This window comes from Bos javanicus, chromosome 2, assembly GCF_032452875.1.
Source record: "Bos javanicus breed banteng chromosome 2, ARS-OSU_banteng_1.0, whole genome shotgun sequence".
NCBI classification, from domain to species: Eukaryota; Metazoa; Chordata; class Mammalia; order Artiodactyla; family Bovidae; genus Bos; species Bos javanicus.
The window spans coordinates 128,169,746-128,194,476 of record NC_083869.1 but is presented as its reverse complement, the minus strand read 5'-3'; the positions used below and the strand labels follow the sequence as shown (position 1 = coordinate 128,194,476).

The 24,731-nt window shown below is 40.7% G+C and overlaps 1 protein-coding gene across 11 annotated transcripts in view; it reads left to right on the top strand.

The window, feature by feature from the left end:
- SRRM1 (serine and arginine repetitive matrix 1) overlaps positions 1 to 18,922 on the top strand; it is a 31,771-nt gene extending 12,849 nt beyond the window's left edge. For 4 of the 11 annotated variants that reach the window (XM_061393105.1, XM_061393107.1, XM_061393113.1 and 1 more), the window contains 9 exons: positions 4,078 to 4,158; positions 4,667 to 4,753; positions 6,033 to 6,177; positions 6,526 to 6,567; positions 8,987 to 9,097; positions 11,120 to 11,581; positions 12,169 to 12,364; positions 14,949 to 15,158; positions 15,534 to 18,922. In XM_061393105.1, coding sequence (XP_061249089.1) covers positions 4,078 to 4,158; positions 4,667 to 4,753; positions 6,033 to 6,177; positions 6,526 to 6,567; positions 8,987 to 9,097; positions 11,120 to 11,581; positions 12,169 to 12,364; positions 14,949 to 15,158; positions 15,534 to 15,638 — 1,439 coding nt within the window. In that variant the 3' untranslated portion in view covers positions 15,639 to 18,922. The remainder of the gene's footprint in view (positions 1 to 4,077; positions 4,159 to 4,666; positions 4,754 to 6,032; positions 6,178 to 6,525; positions 6,568 to 8,986; positions 9,098 to 11,119; positions 11,582 to 12,168; positions 12,365 to 14,948; positions 15,159 to 15,533) is intronic. The other 7 variants (XM_061393108.1, XM_061393106.1, XM_061393112.1 and 4 more) reach the window with 4 other exon arrangements.
- Positions 18,923 to 24,731: the final 5,809 nt, after the last annotated feature.

The following is a 24,731-nucleotide window of genomic DNA, read 5'->3' as shown; positions in this document are numbered from 1 at the left end:
AAGGGTGAGATCATAAAAGAACTGTTCCAGTAACTGGGTTTTAAGGAGCAATCTGTAGATTAATATATATTGGGATTGCTCTGATCACATTTAAGTTTTCAGGTTATAAATGAAAAAAAAGGGGATATCGCAGGCAAAATATTGACTGTTGCGTTTTTTTGAGGTTGACGAGAGCAGCATTTCTAATCAGCACCCTGCTGCTTCGTTTGTGTCCACCCCTCCATCACCCCCTGGCCCCATAACTCTGCAATATGGTGATTTCTAGAAAGACGTTCTGCTTTTTTGAAGTCTGTTAGTGTGAAGTGTAGACATGCTGTCAGAGTGAGGGGTGAGGGTACTGTCAGATGCTGGTAATATGTAAAGAGTGATTAGATTATTTCTGAACTTCAACAGGTTAATGTGCTGATAACATGAATATTATGCAGTCATTTTTGTTGCATTGACTCATCAGACTGACAGCTGAATAAAAACAGAGATACCTTTAAGTATGGGTGTCTTAGGATAACTTACTTTCATAATAATCATGTCCCATATTACTTTCTGTTGAAGAGTTCCCAGTCACTGATGCCTATTGCCCTGACCTATTTTTCTTTTCTGGTGAAGTTTTTGCACTTCTGAATACTTCTTTCCTTTCTCTGGAGCTATAAAGTTGTCTAGTTAAAAAAAAAAAAATGTGTTATGAAGGTACCTGTTACCTTGCAGACATATATCAGATTATGATTTTTCTATTTACATCACCAAAGGGTAATTAAAGTACCTGAGCGGAAGGACTGAATCCTTATTAAATAAGTTGATTAAGCATTGTTACCTTTCTTAGGGTCTGCACAGGTACCACCTCTTGTTTTGATATGTTGTCAGAAAGAGTGGACTGCTGCTTTTTGAAAACAAGTCACAGTGAAGGGAAGTGAAGGTGGAAGACAAGGGACCAGTTATATTCCTGGAGCTGATGGGACAGGTCTTCCATGTCCAGGCAAAACCCAACCAAAGAAGCAGACTGTGGGCAGTGTAGTGAGAGCTGCCTTTTGTCCACTGAAGCTGAATACTGGTTCTAACTACTTGGAGATAAATAGCTTTTTATAGTAAAGAGATCCCAACCCTTTGTGATGAAATTTCAGAGCTAGGAAAGACTTCAGAGATTGTCATCAGGAAACAGGTTCTCAGGTTAAGTGATTTGGTCAGGGTCAACCAGCCAGAACTAGAATTTGGGTTCTCAGTTGAAAAATGTCTCCCAGCTTTCCTAACCCCAAATGCCTGTTTTGATTGTTAGGGGAGAGAGATGGAAGGCAGGATCAAGTTTTTCAGCTTCTGTACCTGGTAGTGTGATTTCAGAAGTTCCTTTCTTGTCTCCACTGCTAATAAGAGTAGTGATACCATTGAAAAGTGATATATTTTACTTTTGTATTTCATGTGGTAGTTATCAATCACGGCCTTAAGGTTCTACTGTTAATAGTGGGTGGATGGAGTGGGAGGAAAGAAGGAAAACTTTTGGAGAATTAAAGGTAAACTATTTGGAATATAATACACATTCTCATCTGAAAGGAAGCATTTTGTAATCAATGGCATGTCATAGGTAAATTGGCATTATCTTAGTACATAAAACAGTGCTTTGAAGTCAGTGAAATATTTAATGAAATATGTTTCCAGAGGATCTGTACCTATAGTGGTGATGATAATTTTAAGTTGAGATCAGTGCAGCAATATAAATTATGCTCTGTAAATACTTAATGATTCTTTTACTAATAATTCTGGTCACAGAGTAGCTTATCTTTACCAGATTGATCTTTCAAGCAAGTCTGCAAGATTAATGATTAATAGGACTACTGAAATAAATTTAAAATACTGATTTTTCGGTGACTTTGGAGATTTCAAACTTCATGCTAGAATGATTTTCCCCCTTGAACACTAAAAACGAAACAACATCAACATAAAAATAAGCTTTTTTTTTTTTTTTTAAGATAAAAATGAACTGTTGAAAAATCTTACCTAGACAAGCAAGCACTGATGAAACAGTATTAATAATGCTATGATTCAGTTAGTCTTATTAAGCCAGAGTAGGGAGTATGTTTAGCACTGATTATATCAATAATGACTCAAGACTATTTTAGCCAACCCATTGTAGAGATTAAATCAGGATAAAACTCCAAAAACAAGCTTCTGTAGGGGAAAAATATAATGTTATAGCTCAATTGCATTATTTACTAAACAGGCATTTATTTGCCAAATATATAGCAAACATAACCACATTTTTGATGTTTCTTAGAGAAAAATGCATTTTGGCGTCCAAGTACACATTTCAGAACCCAGTTCTCTAAAGTGGTACTTTGATATGCAGGTTTATAAACTAGATCCCCTAAAATATCATTTTAAGAGTTGAAGATTCACTGACACTTAAAAATGAAGAGGGACCTATCCAGAAAAGAGCTTTGCACGTTTAAAATTTTAAAGGCCTTTCTATTTGTGCCTTTGAATTTGTTAAAATGCATGTTTTAATATAAATTTATTTATTTTAATTGGAGGCTAATACTTGTTAAGTGCAGTCTTGATACTGATCACTAATTAAATAGTCACTGGATTATCTAATCACTGGATTCATTAGCCATTCCAGTGATTTGTCCAAAAGGCTTATTATTAGGTAGAATTAATAAAAAGTATAGTTAAATTCTTTGATTGGATTGCCTCAGCAAAGATGATTAGATTGACGTTACTGCCTCTTAAATCTTTAGAGAAATTTGAATATGAATGTCTGTTAAACAAAATTATATAAATGTTAGGTTAAACATTCCATGTTAATTGCTTCAGTGAAACAAAAACAAATGTGAGGATCCTGAGGGGATCATATTGTCTTCAGGTTTAGTTCTTAGAGGACTGTTCTCTGATATTTCAGGTTAATCTTAGGTAAGATTAATGATTATGTATAAACATTTGATTTTAGTTGAAGCAATGGGATGGATAGTATAAACAGAAATAGTAATTGTTAGAAATTAAAGCTTATGCCTATGCCATAGAAATAGTGTCTTGGATTCAGATCCTAGTTCACTTGAATTATTTGGGTGACTTTGGTTGAGGTTACTTTTTTAAATTAAGCTTTAGAAAGAAACCTTTAGTCTTAGTGTTTAGTATTTTTACCATGGTGAAAGTCTACATATATATATATGTATGATTTTATATATTGGCTGTGCTGGGTCTTCATTGCTTCTTGGGCTTTTGCTCTAGTTGTGGCACGCTGGGGCTGTGCTCTAGTTGTGCACGGGTTTCACGTTGCAGTGGCTTCTCATGTAGCTGAGCACTGGGCTCTAGGGCGTGTGGGCTTCAGACCCTGAGGTGTGAGGGCTCAGTAGTTGTGGTGCACGGGCTTAGTTGCTCCGTGGCATGTGGGATCTTTCCAGACCAGGGATTGAACTCGTGTCTCCTGCATTGGCAGGCAGATTCCTTATCACTGAGCCACCAGGGAAGACCAACTTTTTTTAAAGTTTTTTTCATCTCTTAGATGACCAATTTGTTCCTCAGATTTCCAGATCAAATGTTTTTCTCTGTGAAAGTTTCATCAGATCTTATGTATTAATTGTTTATCATCTTTATTACTTTTCTGGACCAACCTGTAGTAGTGCTTAAAAGTGCTTACATGGTCAAGAGTGTGTGCTTAAGGTAGCACATAGAGGTTTACCAAACTGAAGTGAAGTGAAGTCGCTCAGTTGTGTCCAACTCTTTGCGACCCCATGGACTGTAGCCCACCAGGCTCCTCCTCCCTGGGATTCTCCAGGCAAGAATACCGGAGTGGGTTGCCATTTCCTTCTGCATACTGAACTGAACTGAAATGCTATTCTCTGAACTGTTTCTCTTGGGTGAAAGTTTTAAAGTCATTGTAGAACTTTCTGAGGCTTTTCACCAAATATTTATGAATTACTTCTTTTGCTTCAGGTAATGACAACAGGATCTTTAAAAGAACTTTTTAATTGTCAGTAAATTATTTATGAGAAAGTCACACTTTTTTTGTATCATTAAGATGTGTAGCCTTTTGTTTCGTTTTTTTAATGTATGTAAGTGGGGCTTTTTTTTCCCCTCCCCGCTTGTTTTTAGTGACAAAACATAAAGGTACTGAGAAAAGAGAATCCCCTTCACCAGCACCGAAGCCTCGGAAAGTAGAGTTGTCTGAATCGGGTACGTGTTTTGTGTTTGTTTTGTTTTTTAAGCTGAATTTGATTCTGGTTAAAGATTAATTATAGTTTATGGCTTAATGATTAAGAGCTAGGACTTGAAAGTCAGACTGGCCTGTTTGAATCCCTAGTTCCACTACGTTTTGCTTTAATTACTTAATTTATCTGAGCCTCTTCTCCCCTCCCCTCCATCTCTGAAATGCATAATAGTACCATCCTTTAGTCTTTGGTGGTTAACTGAAATAATGTTTATAAGTGCTTGGCACACAGCCTGAACTGTCACAAATGCCTGGATAAGTTTATTTTTTCATTATATTTGGTGAAGATAATCTAAATTAGCATTTAAATTGACATTTTAAGCTCCTCCTTTATTTGGGGGGAAAAAAAAGAGTAGATAGTGCTTGACCCAGCTATCACAGGTAGAAGTTTAGGAGAACATTTCCCAACTCAAATATGTATATTTTCTGTATGCATAACTAAAGAAGCACTTTCTAAATGCGTCCTTCTTTCAGAAGAAGATAAAGGTGGCAAAATGGCTGCAGCAGATTCTGTGCAGCAGAGACGCCAGTATAGACGACAGAACCAGCAGTCTTCATCTGGTATGGACACTGACTACATGCTTTTTCTCTCTGCATATCCTAATAAAAATATTTAAGATAAAAATATCCATAAGTGTAGTGAGTGTATTTAGGAGAAATATTTTTGTGCCTTCATAGAAATACGAGGGATTGTTAGTTTTGGAGCTTTGGTATTAAGTATTTCCTTAAAAACTTAATTTTCTTCTAGATTGCTGTAAAAGTAATAGATCTTCAGAGTACAAAATTTAAAACAGGAATAAAAATTGGAAAAGTATGTTTCTTTCCTCAACCCTCAGTCTTACTCCCCAAAGGTTTTATTTAGAAATTTTCTGTGCATGTATTAAGTATCTGTAGTTTAAAAACAAACCAAAAACACCTAACAGGCTCAAACTGTAGCTTATATTGCTTGCCTTTTTAACTTACTATATATCTAGACATCTTCCCCTGTTAGTTCTTAAGGATCTACCTCATTTATTTACTGGCTGCAACATTTTTAAAATATTGATAATATATTATGGAGCCACTTGCCTGTTTGGACAGTTAGGTTATTTCTAGTTTTTTTCCTGTGTATGTGTTTATATGAGTGTATCTATAAAATGAAATTTCTGAATTAAAATGTACATACACAGAAATCTGATTTTAAAGTCAGATATATTGGTTTTATTAACTCAGTTGGTATTTGTGATGGAGTCTAGACACTGCCTTTCCTTTTCATTTATAAAATGGAAACCAGAGCATTCCACAATGACATTAAGTCAGTTAAAGCTATATAGCTTTTGCAGCTCCTTTAAGATATAGTTAATTATGGAAATGTTTGAAAATGCATTTATGTTTTGGATATTTTTTTGATGTTTATAGGAAATGGCAGATATATTTTGTTTGATAATAATAGGGATATGAAGTAAATTATTCAAACCCCAGTCAGGCTTTCAGTAGCCTTAAAAGTGCTTAGAGTAACTAGAATTAAGTAATTGCTCGAGTTTGAGCAAAGTTTGACTGAGCTTTTTGGAAAATCACTAGATTCTTAAGGAGTGCTGTTTTCTTGGCTTGTGCTATGGAAATGATTTGTATGAAATAATTATATAATAATATATATTTATGTATGCTTGACTTTGAAGTCATTGAGCCCATATTGGTAATTGTCTTTTTTTTTTCAGAACTCATGGCTTGTATGTGTGCTCACTTACATTAGTGAACTTGATTTGCTAATTTGGATACTCCCTTTGCTTAGCTTCCAAAAACGGGTACAGGCTGTTAAGCATACATCTGATGTAAATTTTTCTTTATTGTGTAATTTTAGATTCTGGCTCCTCCTCTTCCTCAGAAGATGAACGACCCAAAAGGTCCCATGTGAAGAATGGTGAGGTAGGCAGGCGACGGAGACATTCCCCTTCCCGGAGTGCCTCTCCATCACCTCGAAAGCGCCAGAAAGAGGCTTCCCCTCGGTAATGTTTTCACTCTTGATCTGTAGTTGTGATAAAGCTTCATAACTTAAGGGATGGGCTGTGGGCTTGTTTAGAATTTGGTTAACTCCATTTCATTAGCGCTTATAGCAGGAAATGGTCAGATTTGGGGGTATTTGCATTTTGTTTTGTTCAGTGATTATTACTGTTTAATGAGAATTTAGTAAGTTTGTACCAGCATGTCATGCATGTGCATGACCTGAATAGACCAGTTAAATCATGGCATTTACTTCCTGACTATCTTTGAACATCTAAAATATATATATATATATATCTCTATTAATTTGGTGAATGGAATTCTTGACACTTGTTTTTTTCCACTGCTCTCAGGATGCAGATGGGAAAGCGATGGCAATCGCCAATGACTAAAAGGTTGGTTAGATGCTATTTTGTAAATTAGGATTACATGTCAAAGTTCTAGTGACTTAATTTACTGTTTAGGTAACATCCTGTTCTCAGGTTTACAGGTTATGATGGTGGAGAAGTTCCTCAGTTGTTTTGGTTCGATTTAATTATATTTTCTTACACATCAAATTAATGAGGTAGGACAGTAGTAATAGCTCTTTAGATTTGGGCAGGGGTGGGGGGGACTTTGTGATGATGATAGGGAAGGCAAGAGAAACTTAGGAGAGACATTTAAAAGGTTAAAAAATGACTAAGGCTTAAAGCAATATTTTTCATGCTTCTAAACTTTTGTCTTTGGCTGTTGAATATTCCTTCCTTAATAGTTAAAGATATATTAATCATGTGCTCAGTCGTGTCCGACTCTTTGGGACCCCATGGACTGTAGCCCGTTCTCTGTCCGTGGAATTCTCCAGGCAAGAATACTGGAGTGGATTGCCATTTCCTTCTGCAGGGACTCTGCCCAACCCACGGATCAAACCCATGTCTCTTGCATCTTCTGCATTGGCAGGCAGATTCTTCGCCACTGTGTCACCTGGGAAGCCCAAATATTAATCATACTTAGTGTAAAACAGTAGTTGTTGCATGTATAACTTGTCCTCATTACCATGTGACTAAGGAAATGATGTGGTTCTGAAGAGGCCACTGCATAGATAATAAGCTGTCTTCATTCTGAGACTTGTCTATTCCTAATTCCTGAGGGCTGCTTTGTGTTTCAAGGCTTAATGAAACTGGTTCTTACATAATGTGGGGTGGTGGGGGACTTCTATACTCAACAGTGTCTACACACAGTTGAAGGCTTGGGTTGGCATTAAGTGTTCAGAGTAACTAGAAGATATTTACCTTTTTCTCTTTTAAATCCCTGAAATGTGTGTCATATCAGCTTAAAGAAGCTGTAGATCTATTCAGTGTCAAGATTCCAGTTATAAGTGATTATCAAGTTTTTCTTGTAGTTCCTTAAGTATGCTAGTTATTTTATTTTTAACAGGTTATGGTTTTATTCTCTTTTCAATTTTCTCACATGGAAACATAGGGAAAGAGACCTTTTAGTTATGCCAAGCCTTTCATTTTACAACTGAAACTGAGGCACAGGGTGAATATCTCAGGTCATTAGTATATCATAGATTCTAATCTGAGTTCAGGTTTGTCTTTTTTTTTTTAATGAGAATATTTTAAAAGAGGAGCCATATAATCAACAGTAATAGCCTCTTGTGCTATTATATCTACTGATAACACACTAGGAGTTCTGCTTTGTATCATCTCATCACTCAGGTTTGTGAGTGTAAACCTTTTTCTCTTTGAGTCAAAACCCAGATGTCTTTACCCATTTGAAATCTTCATTACCTGTATTAACCCTGCTAATGAACTGACTTCTCCTTTACTGTCTTTCTTGTAATTAAAATTTTGGTGTCTGCATGTCATCTGAAGCTGATCTGTCTTGACCTATTGGGCGCTTGTAGTTTATGTCTTAAATCTGTTTAAAGTGAAATCTTAGTCTTCACAAAGCATAAGCAAGTTTAAGTTAAAAATCAAGTTTGTTAATGAATGTTAGAATTTTCATTGTTCTGTTAATGAACTCTCCTTAGTTTTATTGGGAATCAAGACAAGTTAACTTGAGAAAGTGTGCCTTTTGTGGTTGTGCAACAGAGCTCAGAATAAAGGTCTATGATTCTTATCTATATTTTAACCACAGTGCTCCTCATGGTGGCTTAAGTGCTCAGGCAGCTTTCTTTCTTTGTCTTTGGAGTAGTGTTTTTAATTAATTGTTTGCAACTCATATTCAACCACAGGAACGTTTTTGTTTTTTTTTTTTTATCAAGAACTTGGAGCACTGACACCCAGATTTTGGGCCTTTAATTTTAAATATCTATATTAGAACATTGTATTTTTCTAGGCTTTACAGCAGTTCTTCCTAACAAGGAATCAAAAGTTACTTGAAGAACCTTTTTATTAATAACCTATATCAGCTGGACCACAGCCAAGACCTGGTGAACATAAAGTTCAGATAAGTTTCCCAGCTGTTTCCAATGTACAGTCCAGTTAAAAAGCAACTCCCTGAGGTAGTGTTATCAAAGTTTTTTCACCTTGTGTCATGTTAAGAATGTTTTATGTGACCCAGACTGCATATTTATATACTGCAACAAAAGTTTCACACAAGAAAATTTACCATAGTTAAAACACTTAGATTTTCTCTTTTCTTTCTTTTTTTAATTTAAATCTGTTCTGACGGAGTTTTGACTGACTGCAGTGTAGTTTGAAAAACACTGCTCTAGGGATGGAGTGATGGCTCCTGCCCTTTGGGTTGACAGTGACTGAAACTAAATCATCTCGATCACTTAGTTACAGATGTTACTGACTCTGAATCAACTATAATTCTTCTTTGGTTTAGTGGTAGACGGAGGAGAAGTCCCTCCCCACCTCCCGCCAGAAGGCGACGTTCTCCTTCTCCTGCTCCTCCACCTCGTCGACGCAGGTCTCCCACACCACCACCACGACGAAGGTATTTATGAAATAGGCTCGTGTGTGCTAGTGGGAGCAACTTTGGATTTCTGTGATTGAAACATTTATTCGAGTGGCCTCGTCCAGCTGTTTACAAAATACCATATATTATACATTTCCATTTACCTGACAAGTCCAGGACACACAAATGTAGAGGGAGAGAGAAAGTAGATTGGTGATGGTGGCCAGGGTGGGATGGGAACTGGGAGTCATGATGGGTGAAGACTGTGAATGCAGTTGACCTTCAGCGAGGTCAAAGGTACCAACGAGTAGCTGATAATCTGACTCTAACTTTGCAGTTGGGCCTTCCATATCTGTGGATTCATCCAACGGCAGGTTGTGTAGTACTGCTGTGTGTATTTTTTAAAATCCACATATAAGTGGACCCATGTAGTTCAAACCTGTGTTCATGAGTCACCTATATACTAAAACAATTGAAATTGGGTGAATTTTATGATTTGTAAACCATATATCATTAAAAGAGGTTAAGTAAATTAAAAGATAGAATCACTCTAGTGATTTTAGGGGGAACATTTTTATGTTCAAATATTTTCAGCCCATTGAATATGGGTTGGTTAAATCTCTGGATACTGGGTCTTTGAACACAGAGCACTGACCATCTCAGACAAACCCAGATTGAAAGCTATTCTACATAGTAACTGATTAGTACTCTTCAAAGAAAAATGGATTGTGAGAGAGACTGAGAAACTGTTATAAATTGGCAGAAAGACTAAGGGCATGGGACAGTTAGATGCAGTGTAGGATCCTAATTTTTGGAACCTGGAACAGAAAAAGAACATTACTGGGGAAAACTAAGGTGGCATTAGTATTTTTTAGTTAAGAGCAAATTAGCACTAAGGTTCATTCTAGTCTTGGCAGTTTTTCTACAGTTATATGAGATGTTAAGTGGCACATCTTTACTATTGTTCAGCTCTTCTGTCAATAAAAAATGATTTCAAAGTAAAAGGAAAATTTTTTTTAAGAGAATCGCTCAAACACATTATCAAACGGTATAGTGACTACACCCTGAATGCCTTTTATGTGCCACCTAAACCATTAAACGCTTTATGTAGTTTATCTTTAGTCCGCAAGATGGTCTTGCTTAATAGTGGTATTCCCATTTTCCAGGTAAGGAAATCTGGGTTCAGAGTTATTGCTGCTGCTGCTGCTAAGCCGTTTCAGTCGTGTCCGACTCTATGTGACCCCATAGGCAGAAGCCCAGAGTTACTAATAAGAGTTAAATGGAAATGCATTCTATGATGTTGCACAATGTATGGCCTTTCCCAAAGATGATTTTTAGACAGTAAAACTTTGGAGCTCAAGGTCTGAATGTTTCAGGAGAAAATCAAGTGGTTGAAGCTGAATGTTATTTTGAGGTTTAGTTTCTAAGAGGCAAGTTAAGGTTATATAGGGATTAAGCATTAAGAGGAAGGCCAAGTGGGACTTCAGCAGGAATGCAGTCTCCCTAGCAGTAGATTTCCATTGAATACTGTTCTTTTGACTCCCAAAATGCAAGTCTCTCAGTGAGGGCAGGGTGATGTCTTTTAAACCTTGTGCAAGTGAGCACTAATTATTAATACAGAGTCCAAACACCAGTGTAGAGAGTGTTCCCCACAGGACAGCTCTTTAAAGCAGACTTCTGAGTTCAAGTTGCATAGTCAGTAGAATCTTATGAATATAGTTATCTAGTTTCTACATAGTAGTAATGGATTTTCAGTTTCTTCAGAGCAATGCAAGATTCTTTTCTGAAGAAATATTAAATTGATTCTACATGGGTTTTGCTGAATGACTTGACAAATTTGAATTCAATCTGAACCCTAAATCTCCACTACCCAGAATGTCTTATTTGTTATCATCTAGGATACACAGTAATTTACTAAGTGATTTCTCTTTTTTTTTAAACTTAAAGGCATGGCATTTCCCCTTAGAAATATTCTCTTTGGTGTTGTAAGTGCATAATTTTTTTTGCATTCTGTTTCTAGTCCTGTTGGACCTTTAAGCTTTCATGGTGTATTTTTCCTAGGACTCCGTCTCCTCCTCCACGTCGTCGCTCACCTTCCCCAAGAAGATACTCTCCTCCGATACAGAGGAGATACTCTCCTTCTCCACCTCCAAAGAGAAGAACGGCTTCGCCCCCTCCCCCTCCTAAACGAAGGGCATCACCATCTCCACCACCAAAGCGTCGGGTCTCCCATTCACCACCTCCCAAACAAAGAAGCTCCCCAGTCACCAAGAGACGTTCGCCTTCATTGTCATCAAAGCATAGGAAAGGGTCTTCCCCGAGCCGATCTGCCCGGGAGGCCCGGTCACCACAGCCAAACAAACGGCATTCGCCCTCACCACGGCCTCGCGCTCCTCAGACCTCAAGTCCTCCACCTGCTCGAAGAGGAGCATCATCGTCACCCCAAAGAAGGCAGTCCCCATCTCCAAGTTCTAGGCCCATTAGGAGAGTCTCCAGGACTCCGGAACCCAAAAAGATAAAAAAGTAAAAACGTTTTATCCTTTTTGGTTAGGAACACTTAACTTGCATAGCTCTTTATGTTTGGAAGCTCCTCCCTCCCCCCAACCCCCAACACACACACACACACACACACACATTTAGAACAGGAAAGAACAGCTGTGAATACAAACTTTAAGGCAAATTCTCGGTCCTATTCATATATCCTTTTCTGTTTTCAGGATAGTTCCTTGTGGTATGAGCTAAATGAGGATTTTATTGGTTCTTAAGGATATCAGGTTAATTGAGAAGTGTGCTTCCAAATCCAGCTCTGAAGCGATGCATAGGATGCTTCTTGCATGTCTGTAAGACTGATAAAAGCAGTGTTAAATATGGCATTACTAATTTCCTACAAGAAGAACCATTAATAGAATGGGTAGAGGATAGTGGGGCTTGAAACTACTCTCCAGGAGACTTAAATGATAAAAATTGTGTCGATACAATCAACCAGCAAACTAGTGCTGTAAAATATTAAAGTTGGTGATCTGGTTGTGTAATGGTAGTTGGTGGTTTTCTCTTAAAGAAGGATCTCTGTTTTGAATGCTGAATGTTTTATTTTTTCCTTCTGTTTCTAGAGCTGCCTCACCAAGCCCTCAGTCGGTAAGGAGGGTCTCATCTTCCCGATCTGTCTCGGGATCTCCTGAGCCAGCAGCTAAAAAGCCCCCAGCACCTCCGTCACCTGTCCAGTCTCAGTCACCCTCCACCAACTGGTCACCAGCGGTACCGGTTAAAAAGGCTAAAAGCCCAACACCAAGCCCATCACCGGCAAGGGTATGTCTGCCCTGTTGTGGACATCCTTTATAAGTGTAAATGGTTACTTGGAAGGAGAGAGGTTTTTGTCTTTTGTAGTTCAGAGGAGCATAATTTTCTGTGATTCAGATGGACTTCAAAAGGAGGCGCATAAGTGGTGGTGTTTGCATCACTGTGCATGCTTAATACTCTATAGACATCCACTAATTTCCAGTGTCTTTTATAGTATTAATTTCTATAATCTTGGTGGTGAAGGTTGAGCTATATAAATAACTTAGAAAAATGGGGGAAAAAAAACACCTTGATTCTAATATTATCTAGGAGCAAACTAGTGTTTCTGTTCTCTCTAGTATTGTTTAGGAATAGTTACGATTACACAATCAATGAAAGTTTTGATCTTCAGTTCAGTTCAGTTGCTCAGTCATGTCCAACTCTTTGCGACCCCATGAATGGCAGCACGCCAGGCCTCCCTGTCCATTACCAACTCCCGGAGTTCACTCAGTCTCACTTGCATCGAGTCAGTGATGCTATCCAGCCATCTCATCCTCTGTCGTCCCCTTCTCCTCCTGCCCCCAATCCCTCCCAGCATCAGAGTCTTTTCCAATGAGTCAACTCTTCACATGAGGTGGCCAAAGTACTGGAGTTTCAGCTTTAGCATCATTCCTTCCAAAGAAATCCCAGGGCTGATCTTCAGAATGGACTGGTTGGATCTCCTTGCAGTCCAAGGGACTCTCAAGAGTCTTCTCCAACACCACAGTTCAAAAGCATCAATTCTTTGCCATTCAGCTTTCTTCACAGTCCAACTGTCACATCCATACATGACCACTGGAAAAACCATAGCCTTGACTAGACGGACCTTTGTCGGCAAAGTAATGTCTCTGCTTTTGAATATGCTATCTAGGTTGGTCATAACTTTCCTTCCAAGGAGTAAGCGTCTTTTAATTTCATGGCTGCAGTCACCATCATGTCTATTAGTATGATTACATTTTATTTTTTAAGAAAAGTATCACAAGATGTCAAAATGTCACCAGTGGTTTTGGAGGAGAATAATTAGTGATCTTTAATTTTTCTCCTTTACATTTTAATGCTCTTAATTTGGAAATACATTATTTCTGTAATAACAAATGAATCTTGGAACATGTGAAATATTAGATGAAACAGAAAGTACGTTATTGACCCAGATAGTCTTATCTTGGAGAAGGCAATGGCACTCCATTCCAGTACTGTTGCCTGGAAAATCCCATGGATGGAGGAGCCTGGTAGGCTGCAGCCCATGGGGTCGCTAAGAGTCGGACACAACTGCGCGACTGCACTTTCACTGTCCACTTTCATGCATTGGAGAAGGAAATGGCAACCCACTCCAGTGTTCTTGCCTGGAGAATCCCAGGGACGGGGTAGCCTGGTGGGCTGCAGTCCATGGGGTCACACAGAGTCGGACACGACTGAAGCGACTTAGCAGCGGCAGCAGCAGTCTTATCTTTGGCAGGCTACGTAAATAAGAGTAACATTCTTGTTTTTACATCATCAAGCTTACATATCATCGGGATAGTAAAATATCAGAGCTTAAACTGTTTTCCTTTGTGATTCATTAATCGTGGCAGATTCTTATATTGTATAAAAAACATCAGTAGTTAGTTGTCCATCTTAATTGGGTTGTGTTATTGTGCAGACTAGTTGAATGATGAGGAATTTTAAGTAATTGCTTGGAAATATGAAATTAAAAATTACATTACAGACTAGATGCATTTATAGCAGAAACTACTCTTGGCTTAAATTTGGAATATATGCAGTGGAGAATAAATAACCCTGCATTCTAGAGATCAGTGACTAGAGATGTGGCAATCACACACACTTATAATTAGGGTAATAGTTTTTTATTACTTAGGCTGGTATGATGGGTGATTTACAGATATTCCCATTTTTAATTATCGTAAACAGCTTTATTAGGGATTGTAATACTCAATTGGGGTTGATAAAAAGGCCTCAGAACAAGTCAGACAACTTGTGTGAGGTTGACCAGTAGGTTCAGGAACCAGAATTCAGTTTGGGTGAGTTCAGAGACTTTTCTTCGTATTCATCATGGAGCTTTTCCTTGCATCTGGAAGTAGACCCAGCCTCAGGCCAGTCTTGGAGACCTGGTTCATGGTTTGTGACTGGGAGACCTGGCGCACATGCTCAGTTGTTTCCGTCGTGTCTGACACTTTGCGACCCTGTGGACTGTAGCCCACCAGGCTCCTCTGTCCATGCGATTTCCCAGGCAAGAATACTGGAGTGAGTTGCCATACCCTCCTCCAGGGGATCTTCCTGACCCAGGTATCAAACCCACGTCTCCTGCATTGCAGGCAGATTCTTCACTGCTAAGCCACCGGAAAAGCCCAAAGTTAGTTGGGGAAATTTAAATCATTTACCTTCAGGATCTATTTCAGCTCTTGGAAGTCTTTACTCCCATCTTTAGGAGTACTTTTCTTGGTGGTGACTGGTCTTGGACCTTCTTCCCCCTGAAGCCCTATGAAATCCTGAGATTAATTCAGCTGGTTATTCCCTTGAAATAAAATTTTTCATTGGACAGGTTGACTTTATTGCTTTTGTTTTTCTGGATTGCTAGAATTCAGACCCAGAAGGAGGTGGAAAGAAAAAGAAGAAAAAGAAGGACAAGAAACACAAAAAGGATAAGAAGCACAAGAAGCACAAAAAACACAAGAAGGAGAAGGCTGTAGCTGCCGCTGCTGCAGCCGCTGTGACCCCTGCAGCTGTAGCTGCTCCCACAACCACATCAGCACAGGAAGAACCGGAGGCAGAGCCAGAGCCTAAGAAGGTATTTATGGGCCCTGTCTTGAAGTTTGTACAAAGAGCTAAATTATTTGGTGTGCAGAAGTAGCTTGTAATTTTCTTCTAATAATTAGATGCCCAGTGTTAACTCTGTTCTGATTGGTTTCTCTAGGACCACCCACCAAGAGCAGGAATTTGCTAAAGCTAAATAAGAATATGAATAACGTTCAAAAGGCTTAATGTATATTTTAAAGAGCACTTTGACGTGATTAAACATGTAATTCACCCATTTAAAGTGGAGTGATTTTATGGTTTAGTATATTCACACAGTCGTGCTGCCATCACCACAGATAAGACTCAACATTGGCAACCGTTGTCTCAAGATTTAACAATACGACCTTTCTGGTTTGTTTGTTTTCAGGAGACTGAAAGTGAGGCTGAAGATAACCTTGATGACTTAGAAAAGCACCTGCGTGAAAAGGCCCTGAGATCAATGCGGAAGGCTCAAGTGTCCCCACAGTCCTAGGTGGAAATGTTTGTTATGATGTAAATTTTATTTGGTTTGTACGCAATTCAATTTCAAAATTGCTAAAATGTGTTTGAGCTTTAGACTATAACATTTGTTGTAATAATTGCTAGGTTGAAGTTCACCATGTAAACAAGGGCATGGATTTACATTGCAAAGGTGTCCCCAGTGTGTTAGTGACATTCTTTCATTGACAGCTGACATAACTTCGTTTAGAGTGAAGTATTTTAAGCCAAAAAAGAAAAATCCCCTTTTTAAAAAAGGGGGTTTAAATATTGTTGGCATTCTTATGGTTCCTTTAAATACCCCTGGCTATTCCCAGAGGTTTTTCTTTCTTTTTCTTTCCTTTTTCTCATTTGAGTCTTAGCACCCATTTAAGTTATGATGCTTTCAACCTTGATGGTTTGCAAGCTTGCCCAGAAATAAGACCACTGTTGAACTACCACAAAAGTATAAATGAATATTTTAATGCCACAATCTTTCCTGTTGCCTGTGGAGTCTCTGCTGAAATGAATCAGGATTCGAACTCTAAGATGAGACAGAAAATGAAAGCATGTTGTTTGCCAGGACACTGTGGGTTTATATAGATGTGTAACAAGTTGATTTGGAACACTGGAATTTCATTCTTTTCTCTTTTTTTGTAAAGGCAATTAATTAGCCCCAGGAAGGATCCTTCAGTACGTAAAATTTTGTTTTATGAAATGTCATGGCTCCATTCATAATTTTGTCTTGTTCCAGTCAGTATATACAACTTTCAGAGCTCTTGTATTTGGAAAGCTGGAAGGGCCCAGACTTTGAAATAGTGTCTTGTTTTCACTGTTATTGTTTTGTTTTTGTTTCTGTTTTTTTTTTTTTTTTTAACTAAAGCTATATAAAGCTTGTGGATTAAACAGAATAAATTTCTAAATTTAAAAATGTTGGCCACTCACTTTTATTACCCATCTGAATACTGCAGGAGACCCACCTTAGAAATCTTACAGTGCCTATATTTTTACCCCCTTGGCAGCTTTGGCAGAGGAAGGATTGGGCAAGGGAAATACAAGGTGATAAAATTGTCCTGGCATCTTTATTTAGTAATATGATAAGTGCCATGAGAGGGAAGTACACAGTGAGATTGGAACATATATAATGGGCAGGTCAGCCAGGCATAGGGGAAGAGAAGAATTTCAGGCAGAGCACACAGTATGTATACCCCAAGGCAGAAGGAGTGTGGCACATTCCAGGAAGTGAATGAAGGTTAACAAATGACTGGAGCAGCCTCCCTCTATCAGAGGTGCGTTCGTGCACCTGTGTGGGGGGTGGGGCGAGGGTGGTTGGTATGGGTGGTGTCTGGTGTCAGTGGGTATGGTGTTTGGCTCCCTACTGGCCATTTTTAATTTTAAGATTGAGGAGAGTAATATAATTTGAGAGAACTTGGAAGCTGATAACACTGTGTAAGGTAGAACAGTAGCATTCACATCTCTGTGTAGGGGCAACTTAAGAGAGCGTTCAAGGATCTTCCATGTGACTTCCTTTTGATTTTACAATTCGGTAATGTTGGAAATGCACAGAATATCCCGTATCTAAGGTGGTTGCTCCTGACTTACCCCTTCCAATATGAACAAACCCATGAACATTATTTGGGGGTACTTGTGTCTAGCCATTCACTCATCCAATGCATTTGTTCACTTGTCTCATTTATTCAGCAGGCTTTCCTTCCTCCACTTGACTGAACTTCTTGTTAAGGTAAGCAGCAGCCTTCATTTTGCCAAAGTGAGCGAGCAGTTTCCCTCCTTCGCTAGCCCTGCTGGCAGGCTTGGACTTACTCGCTCCTTTACTGAAACCCTTACCTTCTAGAGGGAACACCAGGTTTCCTCTACCTCACTAGCTCTTTGCTCTCTCGTGGATGCTTTGAAATGTGATGTGATGGGAGTCTGGAGAGAAAGCTGCCGAACACAAAAGAATCCCTAGGTCCTTTGATTTTAAATGTCTTTTTGTTGATGTGTCACGTTTTCCAGTTAAACTTCCCCTTGACCTAGACCCCTGTCCAGCTACCTGGTTGATAAGTTCATTTGGGTGTCTGAAAGGCATACCAAATTGAACGTGTCCTCCGATCTTGTCTCAGTCTCATTTGGTAGCTGTTACATTCACTCAGAATTGAGTCGATAGCGTCAGTGGCGGCGTCCACCCTCCAGTACTCATGCACACAGGCCGTTCTGTTCCCAGTAGCCTGTCAGATCATGGTGGCAGTTTAGTTGCTAAGTCGTGTCTGACTCTCTGCAACCCTGTGGACTGTAGCCTGCCCAGCTGCTCTGTCTATGGGATTTTTTCAGGCAAGAACTTGAAGTGGGTTGCCATTCCCTTCTGCAGGGGATCTTCCCAACCAGGGATCCAACCCAGGTCTCCTGCATTGGCAGGTGGATTCTTTACCAACTGGGCTACCAGGGAGTCTTGTCAGATCATAGTACTGCTCAAAACCCTCAAGAGACTCTTCTTTCCTGCCTCAGTAAAATCCAAATTTCTTACTCTGGCCTGCAAGACCCAGTAGCACCTGCTTGGGCATCCTCATCTCCTCCCCTCAGTCTGTTCAAGCCATATCTACGTCCTTGCTCTTGCTTTGATCAAAGTTGTTCTCTCCAAAAGCCTTTGTTTTCACTGCCCGATCTAACCTGTTTCTTTACTAAGTTTTTTTCAGACAGGCTTTCCTGACTTCTCTTTTTTCATTTATAGCGATGATTACGACCTGAAATGACGTATTTTTGGTCCCTAGGGACTTGGTCTTGCTTGTGACTGTCCCCAGTGCCTAGTAGGCTGTAGAGGCACAAATACTGGATGAACAGATGGGAAAGAAGTTTAATTGACTGTCATTTGCCGGACATTGCTGGGGCTCGAGGTGAGGAACGCGAAGACATGGTGACTCCTGCCAGCTATCTAGGATTTGCCTCCTGGGGATAAAAACATACAATCTGGAGTGGGCAAGAACATAAGTCTGGCAGGCCAAAGTTTCTGCCATAGCTTTCCACTGTGTGACCTTGGTTAAAGTTACTTAACATCTAAGTGCTTCCCTTTCTTGGATCTGAGTCAAATAATGGAACAACCTCCGTTTTTAAAGAGTTTAATGTGTTAGTTAATACATATAAAGTAACGATAGTACAAAGCGAGGTCCCCATTTTCTTAGGTAACATAATATGTGGTCATTCTGTTAACTATGACGAGTTTTAGTTTGGCTGTCTGAAAGGGATTTTAATCATCTCTTTACAATGTAATTTTTTCTTTAAATAAAATTCACCATTTTAAAGTGTGCAGTTCAGTGGTACTTAGTATATTCACAAGGTTATGCAACCGTCACCACTATTCTGGAACGTTTTCATTACCCTAAAAAGACACTGCCTATTAGCAGTCACTTCTCACTCTCCTGACAGTCCCAGCAGACCCAGCTGTCTATAGATGTGTTTATTCTGGACATTTCATTGGTATCATTTCGTATGTGCCCTTTTGTGTCTGACTTCTGTCATTTAAGTTACAAACTGCTCAGTTGTGTCTGACTCTGCGACCCCATGGACTGTGGCCTGTCAGGCTCCTCTGTCTATGGAATTCTTCAGGCAAGAATACTGGAATGGGCTGCCATTTCCTCCTCCAGGAGATCTTCCCAACCCAGGGGTAGAACCTGCGTCTCTTGTATCTCCTGCATTGGCAGGTGGATTCTCTGCCACTGCACCGCTTGGGAAGCCCGTGTGTTTAAGGTTCATCGATGGCACTTGATATTTTTTATTTCTTAAGTGGCTTTGCCTTATGTGGATATACTACATTTTGTTTATCCATTCATCAGTTGGACATTTGAGCTGTTTGTGCTTTCCAGCTATTGTGAATAAAGCTGCTATGAACATTTGCATGTAAATTTTTATTTATGTGGACATATATTCTCTTGGGTATGTATATACATACATATGTATACCTTGGAGTGGCATTGCTGGGTCATACATAATCCAACTTTTTAAGAAACTGCTGGACTATTTTCAAAAGCAGCTGTACTGTCTTAACATTGTTATTAGCAGAGTATGAGGATTATCACTTCTCCACATCCTTAACAATACGGTTTGATAATAACTAGCCTAGTGGGTGTGAACTAGTATCTCACTGTGGATTGATTTGCTTGTCTTGTGATGGCTAATGATGTTGAGCATCTTTTCATGTGCTGACAGACTTCAATGCCATATTAAGGCAGATTTGTATCTGTATGAGAATATTCCTGAAATTGTAGTTGTAGGCTCTCAGGGTTTCTGCAGAGTAGAATTCAGCAGTAAAGAATCCACCTGCCATCCAGTAGGCAGTGGAGATGCAGGTTGAATACCTGGGTTGGGATTTCCTGGAGGAGGAAATGGCAACCCCTTCCAGTAGGAAAATCCCATGGACAGAGGAGACTGGTGGGCTACAGTCCATGGGATTGCAAGAGAGTTGGATTCTTGCCTGGAGAATCCCATGGACAGAGAAGCCTGGTAGGTTACAGTCCACGGGGTCACAAAGAGTCAGACACAACTGAGCAACTTCACTTTCACTTTCTTTCAGAATTATTTCCATCCCCTCAAGGAATTGAGGGCCCCCAGCTTTAATTCTGTTGTAGTCGAAGGGAACAGAGTACCCAGGTGCTTCTGAGGCAGGGGTAGTAGTAGCTTGCAATGAATAGTGGAAATGTGGAAGGAAAAACCCCCAAACAGGAAAGGATGTGCAAATGTGGCCTTTGTGAACCTCAAGTCCCACATCTGCTCCTTACCTAGAGCGTAACTGGGTAGGGACCTTTCTAGCAGTTTAAGCATGGAGGCTTTGGCTTACGTAGCCCACAGGCTCAGAAGTTGGTAAGCCTGCCGGGTCTGGACCCAACCTGGAGGGGGAAGCTCACCTCAACCAGTTGGGACCCATCCAGACAGCCAAGGTGTGCTGAGCAGCCCTCAGGTACCCTTGATTTCCCACTTTCGTTCTTTTGCGTTTCTCTTGCTGTTCTCTGCCTGGGATACCCTTTCTTGTCTCCTAATGTCCATGTCCTTTTGGGACTTAGAACTGTATTTAAGATGATGGTCTCTAACTATAAAATACACATCAACTAGTCCATCCTAAAGGAGAATCAGTCCTGGGTGTTCATTGGAAGGACTGATGTTGAACGAAGAGCTGACTCATTTGAAAAGACCCTGATGTCGGGAAGGATTGAAGGCAGGAGGAGAAGGGGATGATAGAAGATGAGATAGTTAGACGGCATCACTGACTCAATGGACATGAGTTTGGGTAAACTCCAGGAGTTGGTGATGGACAGGGAGGCCTGGTGTGCTGCGGTTCATGAGGTCACAAAGAGTCAGACACAACTGAGTGACTGAACTGATACTGATGTTCACTTTTAGAGAAACTGGAAAACAAAAAGAAAAGAACTTGGGAAATTCCCTGGCAGTTCAGTGGTTAGGACTCAGGCTTTCACTGTGGGGGCCTGGGTTCAGTTCCTGGTCTAGATACTTAAGATCCCGCAAGCCACACAGCACAGCAGTGTGCCCCCATACCACCATCACCAAAAAAAAAAAAAGGAATTGTTGATCCCATCATCCAAATAAAACCAAAGGCACCTACCTCAGGTCAAGTACTGTACTTGAAAACAATCAACCATCACTGAGCTCCCCTCCTTTAATATATGAAACAAAGCAGGTTTTCCCCCAAATATATTTAGAAGTACAGAGCATATCAGGATCAAACCATGTATATATAACGTTTTATTAGTTTGCCTGCGTTGGGTCTTAACTGGCACACGGGATCTTCGTTGCATCATGTGGGGTCCTTTGTTGGGGTGCGGGGCCTCTCTCGTTGTGGCACAAGGGCTTAGTCCTCCAAAGCGTGTGACATCTTGGTTCCCTGATCAGGGCTAGAACCTGCGCCCCCTGCATTGCAAGGCGGATTCCAAACCACTGGACCGCCAGAGAAGTCCGTTGTAAAGTTTAGTAATTTTTTTTCCATTCAACATACCATGAACTAAAACTGCGGATACATTGTAAAGATTTTCTACAACCAGGAAGTTTGGAAAATAGAAAGTGAATTAACTCAGGCCAACATCAAAACCGCTACAGTTCTCCCTTTTGTATACTTAATATCTAGTTTTTTTTACGTATATATTAGATAGTGAGTGAAGTCTCTCAGTCGTGTCTGACTTTGCGACCCCGTGGACTGTGTAGCCCACCAGGCTCCTCCGTCCATGGGATTCTCCAGGCAAGAATACTGGAGTGGGTTGCCATTTCCTTCTCCAGGGGATCTTCCTGACCCAGGGATCGAACCTAGGTCTCCCGCATTGCCAGCAGACACTTTAACCTCTGAGCCACCAGGGAAGGTGGTGGATACCTTAGATACTTCTAGTTTATTTAAACTCTTGCCTCTATGAGTAAAATGGTAATCATGGTACCCACCTCACAGGGTTGTGAGGAGGATTAAATGAGATGAACAGAACGTAGTCCCTGCCCCAGTGAAGCTCTTGGCACATGGCTGGGAAGAGGGGTGATGAATCAGGGATGGACCTCATGCTCAGGGACATGAAAGAGAGGAGCGGTGCAGTGTTGCAATGGTCAGGAGTAATGTTCTGCAGCAGCGTCTCAGCCAGACGCACTGAGACGAGGCAAGCCACTTCACCTCCCTCAGCCTGTTCCCCGTTGGTTTCCTGTGAGAATTGTTCCACATGCACGTTTATCTTTGTTGCCATTACCTTCTCCAGTGAACCATGATTTGTCAGAAGGAGATCAAACCAGTCAATCCTAAAGGAAATCAACCCTGAATATTCACTGGAAGGACTGATGCTGAAGCTGAAGCTCCAATACTTCGGCCACTTGATGTGAAGAGCCAACCCTGCTGCTGGGAAAGATTGAAGGCAAAAGGAGCAGGGGGCAGCAGAGGATGAGATGGTTGGATGGCATCACCTACTCAGTGGACATGAATCTGAGAAAGCTCTGGGAGACAGTGGAGGACAGAGGAGCCTGGCGTGCGGCAGTCCACTAGGTCTCAGAGAGCTGGACATGACTTAGCAACTGGACTCTACTTCCAGCTCCTTCATTTTCTCTCTTTCCTGTTCCAGCAGCTTCTCACATTCTTCCACGAGGTGGCGCCCAGACCCTGGGCCCCGCAGCAGGAGCAGACGCCCTAGATGTTAGTCAATCTCTCCTGCTTTCTCTTTCCTTTTTCCTTCTCTTTCCTTCTCCCTCCATCCCTATCTTTCTTCAGGTCGGTGGGACACTAGATTCAGTGCTCAGAGGCTCTCTGGAGGGTTCCAGAGCTTGAAGAACAGCTCCAGGGCCCTGGCAGCTCACCTAGTCCATCCCAAGTTGTAATTCTTTTGCAGCCAGTCCCTAGCTCTCTCCAGTTCTCACCTGCATACCTTCAGTGACAGGAAACTCGCTACATTATGAGGCTTCTGTTGTGCAAGGAATCCATGTAATAGTCAAGCACTCAAACTTTGAAAATAAACCCAGCTGGGTTCTAATGTCCCAGTTTTGCTCTTTGCTCAACGAGTGATTCAAACCCTTGCTGCTTTGTTTATGAGTGAATCACCAGGGCCTGGCACAGGAAAGGCACTCATGTGGTAAATAAGTAAATGAGCAACGTCAATTGTCTTCTGCATCCAGTTTCTTCACCTGTGAAATGGGTTCATAACAGTATTCACCTCATATGTTTGCGAAGAATTAACGCAATCGGACCTGAAACAGGCTTTTTCCTGGCACATAGTAAGTATCTATAATTATTTCTTTCATTTTCTCTTTTATTTCCAGTATCTGTGCTCCTCTTATCTGAAAGTTGTCCTTTAGAGCTCCTTTCAGGTTCCTTGGAGCCACGAAGAACATTTGCTCACTTCTCCAAATGCTTCAACTCTCGAGCCACATGTGCCTCCAGAGTGCCAAGCACTTGGGTTACTACAACAAGGACTTGATCACGGAGTTTTCTTTGGGCGCCTTTTTGTCTAGCCATGGAAAGAGACGATGAAGCGACAGTGGGTGCTCAGTGAAGCTTTTGAATGAACAGTAGGACTCATCCCAGAAAAGTCACATAAGCAGGTGAGTATAGATCCAGGATTTGGATCCTGTCTGATCACACAGCCTGCCCCTTAACCCCTCAGTCCTGTCTGTCATCCATTCGCTCTGGAGGATGCTGGAGCCCGTGGTTCATTTCCTGTTCCTGAGCATTCCACCGCCACCACTGTGACATCATGGCTATTATGTGGCTTCTCATCACGTGTTCCCCGTCTCTCCCATGTCGGAACCATATTTGGCTCTACTGGAACCCCACGTGACTAGCTGGGGGTAAGGGTGGCACCTCCACCTCCAGGGGGGGCTCTGATGGCTTGGAGCAGGCAATGCCTCATCCCCTTACACTCAGTCACAAAACAGACACTACCTGAGCCAGAGTCAGGGATCTGCCAAAAGAAGGCAGCAGCGGGGGCTTGCCTGGTGGCCCAGTGATTAAGACTGCTTTCCAAAGCCGGGGGTGTGTTTTGGTTCCCTAGTTGGGGAGCTAAGATACCACAAGCTTCACTGCCAAAAAAACCACAAAACATTAAAAAACAAAAGCACTATTGTAACATTCAATAAAGATTTTCTTTTAAAAAAAGAAAAGTACAGCTTTCAGAGGAGAGAAGCTACTTTTTGCTTTTGCAGAAGTATTGGGCAGGATATGGTTGCCTGCAGAGTGTACTGAGGGGATGTGAGAGTTGGAGGTGCAGCAGCTCTTCTGCCCAAGGAGGATCCCTTTTGAGGATAAAGTCAATATACAGAGGCAGGCAGAGCCTAGAGACTTCATTGAGAAATAGAACTCAGTCTGTGTTTTTTATTAGTTACTATTGTATAGCAAATTACCCTAAATTTGACAACTTAAAGACAGCAAACATTTATTATCCCACATGGTCAAGAGTTGGGAATTTGGAGAGCCTAAATGGGTGTGGTTCTGTTTCAGGTTCTCAGGAGTTTATAGGAAGATGTTGGCTATGGCTGCACTCATCTGAAGGCTTGACTGAGGCTGAAGGATCCCTTTCCAAGATGACTCACTTACATGAATGTTGGGAGGAGGCCTCAGTTGCTCACCAAGTAGACCTTTCCATGGCACATG